The sequence below is a fragment of the Corythoichthys intestinalis genome, chromosome 6 (genome assembly GCF_030265065.1).
Source record: "Corythoichthys intestinalis isolate RoL2023-P3 chromosome 6, ASM3026506v1, whole genome shotgun sequence".
NCBI classification, from domain to species: domain Eukaryota; kingdom Metazoa; phylum Chordata; class Actinopteri; order Syngnathiformes; family Syngnathidae; genus Corythoichthys; species Corythoichthys intestinalis.
In genome coordinates this window covers 49,937,429-49,950,626 of record NC_080400.1, presented here as the reverse complement: position 1 = coordinate 49,950,626, position 13,198 = coordinate 49,937,429, and the positions used below count along the sequence as shown (strand labels likewise).

Sequence of the window (13,198 nt, the reverse complement as noted above, 5' to 3'; positions counted from 1 at the left end):
TGAAAATCATATACAATACAGTACTAAACAATAACCCGAGCCCTTAATTAGCCTAGAGTAAAATAATTACAACTGTGTAGTGATTTTAATGCAAACAGGTCATTGATACTATAAACTATAACATTGGTAATTAGAGAACTCTAACCTGATCAAAGTACACATGTAGGACTTAAATTCAAATTTTCAAGAATGCAAAGTTTTGAGTTTGTGAGTAGTCAGAGAGGTTCACTTTTAATATTTACCAACCTTGGCCAGATTTTATTCAGAATTGTGGATTTACAGGATCACAAAAATTAAAACTGTAACCTGTAATCGGATCAAACATGTTGGATATTCAATTGATTTTTCTGAATATTGATCCAGTAAAAATGCAGTTTTGAGTATGTGAGCAGTCTGAGAGGTCCACGACTAAAATTCACCAACCTTGGCCAAAACCTATGGATTTACAGTACCACAAAAATAAGAATGGTAACCTGATCAAAGTATTCAGCTAATCCGCCCTTGGAGCCAACTCTAAACTCCCATTGGGTGGCACCCACTCACTCACAACCAATGCTGCCGACAGTATGCGTGATAACTGTTGATATATCTGTGCTGCATGTTTCCTGTTATGTCACAGGCTCCTGACACTGGGCCTTGCTGTTCTCCACTCCGATGTCATTATCAATGCCACTGTCAGAAATGTGCTGAGAGAGAAGATCTATTCTACAGCCTTTGATTATTTCAGGTACGCACACATGCAATGGAGGTACCTTGACTTACAAGTGCATTGACAAAATTTTTTGAAAGTGATACTGATGACAAAGAGGAATTTAAGGGCTTCCATCCACAATGATGAGGAAGCGTTACCGTAAAACAGTTAAGAAAATTAAGACAGTTAAGGAACAAAAACTAGAAACTTAATATATTTATCACATTAGCATTCCTAATGTTGTGTGCTTAGTTGTTAATATGTATCTAAGTTGTTACTAAAGAAAAGCACAGTTACAGGGTTTATGCAGGTCATTAAAAAGCATTGAAAGTCCTCTAATGGATTTTGTCAAAATTCAGGCCTTAAAAACATTAAATGTTTGAGGCATTAAAAATGATGTAAACTTAACAGTTAAAAAACATACATATGTGAATCAAATTTTAATTATGCGTGTGAGTGATAAAAAAATATTCATTTTTTATTCATTGTTTACCATTTGTGTGTGTGAAACTTTCTGCAGTTGGGAATGGCATTAAATTTGTTTAAAGTGGCATTATAAAGCATTAAATAAGATTTGCTGATACTTGTAGAAACCCTTAGTCAATAAATGAGGAAAGTTTATTTGTTTCAATCATATTGGTATCGAAAATTGGTCCAGCATGAGGGTCAACCTAAAATACTACTATGATATATATACTAGAAGAGGTGTGCATCGGTACTGCCCTCACGATTCAATTCGATTACGATTCGGAGGGCCACGATTCGATTCAGAGGTTCACGATTCGATTCGGTTCGATTCGGCAATGCATCGCGATGCCTTAAAGCCTGGGATGCATTAAAATTCTAAAGCAAAGCATATTTTTCGTGAATCATGAGGCAACACAAGCGGTCAGACATTAAACAACTTTTTATTGGCTCTTGTGTCACTCCTGGTTGAAGTCAAATGAAAATACTTTTAGATATATATTTAAAAAAACAAAAAAAAAACAGATCACAGCATTTGCTTTGAATGAGACCAGGGCTTTCTCTTTTTTTTCTACACACAGTAGCAGACTTTCACACAGTGCAACATCTGAACTCCTGTGCAAAATCAGTAATAACAGTCACTGTATTTCAGTCACAACAACCCATCGATAAAAATATTCAAGTAAATATTAAAGAAAGCGACAAAGAAAATATTGTAGTGCAGCAGCATCTTTATCGCAATATCAATCCAGGGATCAGTTCAGTTGCAAACAAAACATCCAACTAAATTGCAATGTAGAACAAAAGTAAAATGTTGGCCTAGCCCACTATATATGTGCAATCAACTTAGAAATGCAATTAGTAACTACCACATAACAATAAAAAATAATGAATTAAAATGAAGTGCAGCAGCATTTTAGCAGCCATAACAATCTGTTTCAACATGAGGAAATATCTTTTTTTTTTTTTGCAATTGAGAGAGCAGAGAGATAGTAGAGGTTAGATGGGGCCTAAAAATCCAGCCCGACCCAACACGGCCCGCTGGTATTGAAGCCCGACCCGGCTTGGAGTGACGCGAAAAGAAAAAAAACGCAGCAGCAGCAATTTATTTTCATTTCTTCGAGATGCCAGAAAAAATGCATGTTTCTTAATGTTTAAATAGTCTACATATTTTGGTGATCATTATAGAAGCATTTGCACAACGAAATAACGCTGGGAAAGTTTAATATTAGGGCTGTCAAACGATTAAAATTTTTAATCGAGTTAATTACAGCTTAAAAATTAATCGTAATTAATCGCAATTAATCGCAATTCAAACCATCTATAAAATGTGCCATATTTTTCTGTAAATTATTGTTGGAATGGAAAGATAAGACAAGATGGATATATACATCCAATATATGGTACATAAGGACTGTATTTGTTTATTATAACAATAAATCAACATTATTAACATTCTGTTAAAGTGATCCACGGATAGAAAGACTTGTAGTTCTTAAAAGATGAATATTAGTACAAGTTATAGAAATGTTATAATAAAACGCCTCTTAATGTTTTCGTTTTAATAAAATTTGTAAAATTTTCAATCAAAAAATAAACTAGTAGCCCTATTCTGTCCTCAATGTGTGTGAGTACACAAATTGACAGATAGCGAACATAAGTTCCAAAAAGAAATCAGACGGTGTGGCAAAGTTGCATGGGCTTTACTGAAGTCATCTCTTTTTGACAGGAGCACATTTCTTGGCAATGTGTCAATAACTTGCATAAATCACAAAATAACATAAAATGTACACACACGTGTCCATTTGAGCAGTAGCACTAGCCAATTAGCTCACAAGCATCTAACAATTTAACTGCATTTCACCTTATATGTGAACAAATTCAAATACACATCATCAATAACTATCTAATACTCATGAATATAAACAAAGGAGGAATATAACTCACAAGCGATGCATGTATTAAGACACAAACAGTGTGATGGGGCTATGAGAGCTGCCACTGAATACTGGATGCGGACGTTAGCTGGTCTGAATAGCACTGTCTATTAGTGTGAGTTCGCGTCGACGTATAATCACGTCAGAAAAGCGCGCCGAAACCCAAATAATCAGCTGCACTGAATCGGCAGCAGAGGGCGACATTACGCCACATAACATATGCAAGTCACACCCAAGCGCCAGCAGAGGGCGGAAAAACTCCATAAAACACAATTAGCAAGTTGGCCTTTCACTGTACTGACATTTAAATCTGTCTGAGCGGGCCTAGTGCGTTAATTGCGTCAAATATTTTAACGTGATTAATTTAAAAAATTAATTAACGCCCGTTAACGCGATAATTTTGACAGCCCTATTTAATATTTAAAAAAAAAAAAAACATGCGATTTTGCAGACACACAGAGGAGAAGATTCAAAAGGATCACATTTGTGTTGCCTTTGTGTGCATAAAAAAGTGTCTTTCGTAACGAATTCTCAGTTGGCAGAAAAAAAATGCAAGTTTTCTTAATGTTTAAATAGTCTACATATTTTTGTGATCATTATAAAATCATTTACACAACGAAATAACGCTGGGAAAGTTTAATATACATAAAAAAAAAAAAAAAAACGAGTTTGCAGACACACAGAGGAGAGGATTCAAAAGGATCACATTTGTGTTGCCTTTGTGTGCATAAATAAAAGTGTCTTTCGTAACGAATCGCAAGCGCCACAGCGGAGGAAAAGAAGAAAAAGCGGGCGGCGCCACTGCTTCATGTGAATGCACAAGCAAATGCACAATACAGAGAGCCTGCTCTCGGTTTTATCCCTTTTTTTTTTTTTTTTTTTAAATAATTTATTAGTCCGGCACGGGGCGGCCCGACCCGACCTGAACGTGAATGCTTAACATTTTGGGCCCGAACCCGAACTCGGGCACAAGATCTAACCTCTAAGAGATAGGACATAACATAACAATGGCTGAAGCGGAGAAAGAGGGAGCAAGAAAGATTCTTGATGCACCTAAGACATTGAAAGCTGACATCTGGAGACATTTTGGCTTGTATGAGGTTGGTGGGAAACTTGACCAGAGTTATGCAGTGTGTAAAAAATGAAACATGAGAATAATAATACAAATGGGGAAACCAAATCCGTTGCATCACCGGAATTGCGCAGGGAAGATTTTTGAACGTACTTATATATTTTAAAATGCGCTGAATCAATTCGGCTTGTTGCCCGCATCGAATCGAATCGTCCATGCCCCGCATCGGGATGCATCGCCGCATCGATTATTGTTGACACCACTATATACTAGTATGTAAATACTACTTTTTAAAAGCCAAACTAGGGGTGCAAACTATAATACGGTACATACGGTACAGAATATACGGTACAATCGCTGTAAAACATAATGCAAGAAAATGTACGTTAAACCTCCCCCCATCTATAGCTCATTTACTTCAAAGGCAACGACACACCATTTGCTAACTCCAGTTTGCAAGCAGCCATTTGTAGTGAAGGCTCCAAAATAGCTCATTACTGGAATGACGGGTTTCAGCGAAATCTGATACTTCAACTTTTGAAAACCTCGGTGTCCTTCAAACAGGTTATTGGCAAATGGTTTTTTAAATAATTATTATTTGGGGGCACAAAAACAAATCATACTCGAGAAATTCTGGTAAAGTCCTGGTACCACCATTTAACTTGATTTATCCCCCTGTCAGCCCTATCCTATCAGCAGTAAACAGACAAATTTGTGACTAGCGCCTGAATTAAAGTCATGTTTCGTCTACAGCGTCTCTCCAAAGTTTCCCACCCAGGGGGACAAGCGGCTGCGCGAAGACATCAGCATCATGATCCGCTTTTACGCCAGCATCCTATCAGACAAGAAGTACCTGGCAGCGTGCTACCTGGTGCCCCCTGGTGAGCTTGGTACCACCCCGGCCCCGAGCACCCTCTCTGCCGGGATATTCGGATCGCTTATCGTGTCCAGCACTTCTCCGATATCAATCTTAAGTAAGCTTAAGCGGTGGCGGCAGCTCGCGCCACGCGGCGAGAGCATGCATGTGCTTGTGGCAAATTTGATGCTTTGCTCAGTCCTCACTGTGCTGCTCATAGATCACTGAGACATTAGGCCGATATTGGAAAAAACTCTTTGCGAATTTTTGGGGAGTTTGTGATATAGTGCGATATTATACAGATAGTCCCCGAGTTACGAACGGATTCTGTTCCTACGCTGGCGACGTAACTCGAATTTCCGCGTAAGTCAGAATTAACCCTTTAAATATCCCCCAAATCTCAAAATAACTGTCCAAAAACATTTATTATACGTCTTTTATATTGTCCTCACCAAGACTTTGGTGCTATTGTAAGTCTTAGCTAGACAGCGAGCTAAGCTCCGAAATGACGATGTCAGACGTTCGTGTGGTTTTCTGCAGTTTCATCTTCAATAGCAGCAATTCAAATTTGTGTTAATAACTTGCTGCTGATACAGCAATAACAGTCCACACAAACGATTAGCATTCGACCACAAATGAAAACGCAAAAAAAACGGTACAAAAAGTTATATACAGGTGTTGCCTCTATGGAAGCTTCACAACAAGTATCAAATGTACGCGCAGGCACATTTGATACTTGTCGTGAAGCGTCCACAGAGGCAACACCTGTACATTCACTCTTGCACGATTGTGGAAATACTACCTGCTCTAAGCTTCCTGTGCCAAAATAAAAGCATGCATCACAAAACAAAAGTCAACATTATTTAAAAAAAAAAACAAAAAAACAAAGCAAAATGACTGGAGACAAAATAGCGGACAAGGCTCCGGCGTCGTAAAGTCGAGATCACATAAGTCGTTATGTTGCTACCCGGGGACTACCTGTATTGCGAAAATAAAACTAGAAAATTTTTCACCAGATAACTTGAATAGCTCTGTGTGGGATAGGCCTGAAAAATATTGGAAAAAATTGCAATAAAAAAACAACAACATTGCGATATACTGTATATTGCCAAGGCTCCACACTAACTTTTTGTGTTAGTTGCACTGGCACGCTTACCTGTTTTTTAAGGTGCACGCGCTGACCGCTTTTTAAGGAGCACCAGCACAAAATGAAGGCGCACCCACATTTTTCATTGCATCACCTTTAACGCCATACTTTTAATCACTACATAATATTCATATCATTCATTCATCTTCTGAAGGACTTATCCTAATGGGGTGCTGGAGCCTATCACAGGTAACTCCAGGCAAAAGGTGGGGTACACCCTGAACTGGTTGATAGCAGGGCACATAGACACACAACCATTCACGGATTATACGTCTAGCGCCGTCAATGGCAGCCAGTAAATTAAATGAGTAATCCTCTAAGGGTTGAAAAAAAACATTAACAACATTGTGCATGAAAGTGTGAAACGTGTGCATAATATTGTATTGAATCATTCACCAGCTCTTGAATGGAATCAAATCGAGACCCATTTTGTACCCTTCGGCAATTTCATTATCCAAAGAATCGATATGGTATTGTCATTAAATTGGTGATTTAATTGGTGATCTAGAATATGTTGATGGCATGTCCATTCATTTCAACTTAAAGGGATGATTCGAGATATGAGTGTTTTGAGTTAAAAGTGTGGCCTTGGAACCACATACAGTAAACCTTTATATTAAAGCATCTCTGGGCTGCATATATTTTGGGAGAAGTTTATGCATCTTGTGGTTCATGCAAGTAATGTGCTGTGGCCCGTGACTCAATAAAGGTTAAGACGCACTGGCGTTGTTGTTATTACATCTAGAATTTAGGTTACTTTTCAATTTTATGGTTCAGATTTCCTCTTTGTAAATATTATTATGTAAAAAAAAAATATTTGAGCAGCCATGAGGAACGAAAGCATGAATTTGTCCCTTGCAATACGACTCATCATGTCAGCTCACCCGCCAGACCACTTCGATCTCCTCAGTTCACCAATATGCAAGTATTATAACTTGATAATCAATGCTACAGAACTGTCCATCATTTCCCTGCCACCCCCCACTGAAAAAAATCACTGTGAGAGTCCCTGAACTTCACATCCTGGAACTTGCAAACTCCAGAATGTGCGATTCAAGGCAGGGTGGCCTGTCATACTCGCCGTGTTATCATGACATCAACGCCCTAAAATTCCATGCTTCATCATTGTCATCACATGTGACGTCATTAATAGGGTCATTCCAGAATTTGGAGTACAAATTGGCTTCAAAATAATCCTTGAAAATTGTCACTTTTCTGGTTTTCAGCTACATATTCATCAATAGTAGGCAATAAACTATGAAAGGCTTTGTTAGTTCATCCTACAGATCAATGGTAATCTTGTATAGCAATTTACAATATGAATGTGAATGAGAAACTGTTATAGGAGTAGGTTTATGTGTGTGGTTTCTTTATAAATAGAAACAAGACAACTTAACTATCTAAAAATAATTCAAGTGCGAATATGCTTCTCCAAAAACACGACACTCATTAGCATAATGGCTAACTAGCTTAGCACTCCATGCTAAGAAGTAACGTCTCATCAACAAAGAATACAAACAATACATTTTCATTTACTCACCTCTAATGGAGGCACGCTGGATCTAACAACAAACATGACTCAAGACAACTATTGCTTAAATATTATTGATTCAGCATTTTAAACCTGAATGTAGCGGTGAACTCCCGCTCTCTTGGTGCATCACTAGCACGCGCATGCAGCCTGACTTTACACACAAATAGGCATGTGCCGTGTGAGATTCTGACAGTATGATAACCTTAAGCCAAATTTTCATGGTTTCAAGGTATTGCAATTACAGCTCTAAAATGTGTTTATTTGAGATATCTGGGTTTAAAAAAAAATCCGTTGAAGATTTTTATTTTTCCAAACATATTCGTAAATTCGAACATAAGTATAATGTTAAGTTAAAAAAGAAAAAAAAAAACGAAATAAAATTAAAATAAATGCAGTCCTTTAGGTGAGCCTAAACCCACAGCTGCAGCTCAACCTTATTACCATCAGAACAAAAATAATTTAATAATAATTTAATTATTTTAAAATTAAATTAGATTGAATTCATTAAATTAATAATAAAAAACACGTGTGTATGACTCGTATCATGTTTACATTATACACACACGCTCTCTTTCTCAACACAGACAGTTGCCAGAGAGAGAAAAAACACGTTTTACCACCGCTAGACAGACTAAACAAGCTGGAGTTAACTCTCATAGCTGGTGGGAAACGTTCATGACAATATTACTAACCTTTAATTTTGTATAAATGCAAAATCGTTTTGGAGGTATTGCCTCGTTGACAGCCACACTCCGCAAACACATTTTACATGTCGGTTGGCCCTCCTCCTCTAAGCCGCAGCCGTCTATAACTTTTCAGTAGCCGAAGTATTCACATACCAACGATTTTGTTTTCTTTGATGGGGGGAAAAAGTTGAGCAGTTTCACCTCCTCCAGCCATCGTGTAGCATGCTGACTCACTGACACTGAGCAACAACCGGTGGGGGAGGCTTGAGCCTTACAGCTGCAAGCGAGGAATTTATCCATGCATTTTTGGGACATAAAAAATGGCTAATACCTTAGGGACAATATGACGGAAAATTTTTGCAGTTTTGAAACCTTGACGTTTTCATATCTCGGTATACCTTGAAACCAATAATCAGCACATGTCTACACACAAACAGGGACCCAAACGGGCCTGCTCATAGCTGCCGGCAAAAATCGATTATCCAAATCGTTGGCAACTAATTTTTTAATCTATTTTAATAGATTTAATCAATTAGTTGAAAAATGTCCTCCAGTTTAGGATTGACCCATAGTATTGTTTTCAAAACACATCCAGGACTGTTTGCACATGTTAACATTTTCAAGCTCCAAACTGCAAAATAGAGACCGATTTTACCTTAAAAGATTATTAGAATGGCTTTGCTAACTTCAGTACAACACAATGAGTTTAAAAAGTGCAGATCAAGCGAGAAGAAAGCCACCAGACTGACCTTTTTGTCAGATCGTTTTCTCTATTGGCAGCTCGACAGCCATGTTTTAGTATGTTGTATGTGAATTATTTTAAATTTGAAGGGTGGGACATAAAATGTCCTCCAATTCTGGAATGAGCCCATACTTAAATACTGCAGGGCCAATTCATAGTTTGACTGTTGTTGCGATGGCGGCCAGGGAGTTGTTACGAGACGACTGGCTATGACTAGCCCAGAGTGCGTAAACAAAAATGAAGCGCCCCGAAAAGGTTTGGATTGCATTTTCTCACAGAGAGGCTGTACTTCAGGTAGCGTATCAGTCCATGAGGCAAATTATATCCTGGGTTGTGTAATTTCACACCTGAACTCCCAATAGAAGGTGCTTGTGCAAAGCATGTGAAAGTTAGGAGGGCATACCTTGAATGGCCATGAAATATACTTCACAAATGTACAAACTGGCGGAGAACTACAATCAGGGACAGAAAAGCTATGGACTGGGCATTGATACACTTGGAAAACTGTGCCTTCATGGCCTCCTGAAGTATGTCTAAATGAAACAATATAGAAAAAGTTAAACTACTTTTAACAAGACCTTTCAAGCGACCCCCCAAAAAACTGCAGTGTTTTTGTACACAGGCTATTAAAATTTCAATCTTGAATATTTCTCTTGTAAATCACTGGGGCGGTGGTGTCCAAACCGGTCCTCAAGGGCCGCAGTGGGTCCTGGTCTTTGTTCCAACAGGTCCAGCACAGACAGTTCAACCAATGAGGTTTCTGCTGAAACAAGAAGCACTTGACTGCAATCAACTTATCACACTTGTACAACAGATTGTTGATAAGGTGTCCTCTTGAACGGTTGGAATAAAAACCTGAACCCACTGTGGCCCTTGGTGGAATAGTTTGGAAACCCATGGATTAGAAAGAAGCTGAGAGGAAACTGAAAAGGCTCAAGAGCAGGTCTCTGTGGGACACCGCACATTGCAGTTCAATTCTTTGAATCATTTCTTCACTTAGTTTGTTGGTGATGTAAACCATGGGCATGTAAACCTCAACATTTCCATCATCGCTTATGTGGATGTGATTGCTACGACACTGTTAATGTTGTTGTTGTCGTATTTTGGTCTAAATGTGCATTGTTGATTCTGGACAGACAACCAAGACCCGTCTCTGAACAGTTTGTCAGTGATGAACGCCGCCGACATGCGCAGTAATGTCGACTCCAGTTCTCGCTCACAGCAGAGCGGCCAGGGATGGATCAACACGTACCCCCTTTCCAGTGGCATGTCCACCGCATCCAAGAAATCTGGTAGGGCTTTCATTCATTTGAAATCCTTACCTTGCCATCAATCCCCAATTTGAAACCTAAACTCTTGCATCAGACCCCGATTTAAAGGTTTTCAAGCAATGGTTTGGGTTTCAACGTCGAGTTAAAGGGCAGCTAACACCTTTCTCGTATGCATGTAATAAATCTGGGGAGGAGGCAGCATTCCATTTTTCTGATATATAATAGTGGAGAAAAACGTAAATAAAAGCCAGTATTTCTAGGAAGTGTCCGCTTATAGGCAATCACTCGTCAGTCATACATAATGATCACATGCCCTTGTGTTTGAGTCTGTCAGTAGTAGTAGTAGTAATAGTAATAGGTATGGGGTACGTGTGAATTGCGGCTTTATTCTCTACGCCATGAGGTTTTGTATACACTTTGCAAACTGACACTTTTACTGATTCGCAAATGTGTCTTGCAGGAGCGTCCAAGAAGAGCAACCGAGGGACGCAGCTTCACAAATACTACATGAAACGCAGGACCCTCTTGTTGGCTCTGCTGGTGAGCATCTTTGTTCAAGCGGATCTTTTCTTCTCTTACTAAAGAGAGCTCTTTGTTTTCCTTGTGCTTTTCCAGGCGAGCGAGATCGAGCGCCTGAGCACGTGGTACAACCCGCTGTGCACTCAGGAGCTGGCCATCGCCACCGAGCAGTCGGTGGAAACCAGCATTGCCAACTGGAGGTCCAAATACATCAGCTTGACTGAAAAGCAGTGGAAGGACAACGTCAACTTAGCCTGGAACATCGCACCTTACCTTGCCATGCAGCTGCCCAGCAGGTTGCCACAATCTAGTATAACATTTGAGCATGAAGCCAAAACCAAAAGTCAAACAAAATGCAATTTAGTTTTATATTTATTTTTCATGCAGCATATAAAGGGATCTTTCATTATGTAATGTAATTAACAAATGACTAAAACTTAATAGAAACCTTGCATAAGAATGAAACAAATTATTATTACACATTTTTATGTCATTTCTATTTGATTTACATGAAATTTTTTACCAGTTGTTTGATACCTTTTTATTGTAAAATCTTTTACCAGTTTTTGATACCTTTTTATTGTAATTGTAAAGAAAAACAAGTAATGTTTCTGAAGCTAAATGAATAAAAGAAAATATATTTCAATTGATTAGTTATGTTATTTTTTGATTAAGTTAAAAAAAAAAAAAAAAAAAAAAAAGAGTTCCAATGTGATTGTAAAATACATATCTGTGTTTATTTTACTACACTTAAAAAAACGGTTGAATTTAAAATTTCAAGTCAACAGATTTCACTGTTTGATTTTTCACTGATTTGATGGCCAACTCAAAGAAACAAGATGACGCTTGGAACTCAATACATAAGACTTCAGTTTAAGTAGTTTGAAGTGCCATTTTAAGCTAAAGCTGTCTATTAGTTTGTAATAATCAGTATGTATAATTGTTTCACTTTTTATATATTATATGTACTGTATTTGAATTCAACAAGAGTAACCCTGTGATGCATGAATTTTTTGGTCCAAAAAAAAATTCTGAAGTGTTTTTATTCTTAGGACATTAGAAAATTGTTTTTAGTAGCTGTCCACTGTAGTGACTGCTATGCTGCAGAGGGTGAAGAGGGAAAAAGGCTACATCATGCACCAACTCCCTTTCCTTGCCAGATTCAAGAACGATGCCATCACGGCCGAGGTGACCCGGCTGGTGCGTTTGGACCCCGGCGCCGTGAGTGATGTCCCGGAAGCTGTCAAGGTCTGGCCACTTCTGCCACTTGGCTCAAAATTGCATATGCAATTCAGGGGTAAACAATGAGGGAACTTACCCACTGGCATGGAACTTCACTGGACAAGGTCAACCTGTCAGTTATTGATCCCAATAATCACGAAAAACAACAATTTGGCTTGAATAACATGAATAACATTTATTTTCTTTCGGTAGATTTAATGAAAAGTGCAACAAAATGGTGCAAAAACATGAATCTAGTGCAAATAATCCTAAGGCTCCATTTTGAGTCCATTGGTCACATGAACAGGGAGTTTTTGCGCTAAAATGATGTTCACATTTTTTATTATTTTTGTGTAACATCGGCGTGTAACAAACTGGTGTGTGGCGTCAGCATCTACCCGTTTTCAATTTTACGGCATGCACCAACCCAGAACATTAATAACCCAAATCAACTACACTTAAATGTATTTGAATTTTTTTCGGGTAACAAACACACACCGTTCCTGGGCAAAGCTTTCGTTTCTTCCCCTTACCGCCCTCTAAAAGTCTCAGTTGTCGTGGCAACAATTTAGAAGTCGAGCTAAGGCAATTATGGCTAACAATTTTCAAGCTAACCATCGTAATGAAGATATTATATTCTCTGTAGTCACATGGATGAATTATCATGTTATGTTCAGACCAAAGGTTTCATACTCATTAACTTTTCTCAAACTTACCTGTCTGCATTATGTGGCCATTGATCTGCACACCTCATAGTAAACCTCGTTTTTGTCTCAACGTAGTCAAGCCAATTCCAGCGGTCTTGCCACTGGGGCTGAAATTTTCTCGCCCTTTTTTTTTTCATAATGGATTTCGTTTTCCCTCAACTCCTCCGGTGACTCTCTTTCTTGAGTGGTCTTTTTTTCTCTGGGTGCTTGGCCAGGTGCCGGGGGGTTTCAGAAACATGTCGTCTTGTAGTATAGCGTTAGGTGGGTACTGAGATACTGACAATCAATCGACAGCAGTAATCAGGCTGCGCACGTTCACGTGGGAACGAACGTGTGAGCGAACAAACAAG

General features: G+C 38.6%; 1 protein-coding gene across 2 annotated transcripts in view; it reads left to right on the top strand.

Annotated features, from left to right (window-relative positions):
- The window catches only part of LOC130917358 (phosphatidylinositol 4-kinase alpha-like), an 85,656-nt gene that overhangs the window by 46,101 nt on the left and 26,357 nt on the right, over positions 1-13,198 (top strand). Inside the window, exons 35-40 of one of the 2 annotated variants that reach the window (XM_057838679.1) lie at positions 620-727; positions 4,919-5,046; positions 10,267-10,422; positions 10,862-10,941; positions 11,017-11,216; positions 12,081-12,168. In XM_057838679.1, the coding sequence (XP_057694662.1) occupies positions 620-727; positions 4,919-5,046; positions 10,267-10,422; positions 10,862-10,941; positions 11,017-11,216; positions 12,081-12,168 (760 nt within the window). Of the gene's footprint in view, positions 1-619; positions 728-4,918; positions 5,140-10,266; positions 10,423-10,861; positions 10,942-11,016; positions 11,217-12,080; positions 12,169-13,198 lie in introns of both variants that reach the window. The other variant, XM_057838678.1, reaches the window with a different exon arrangement.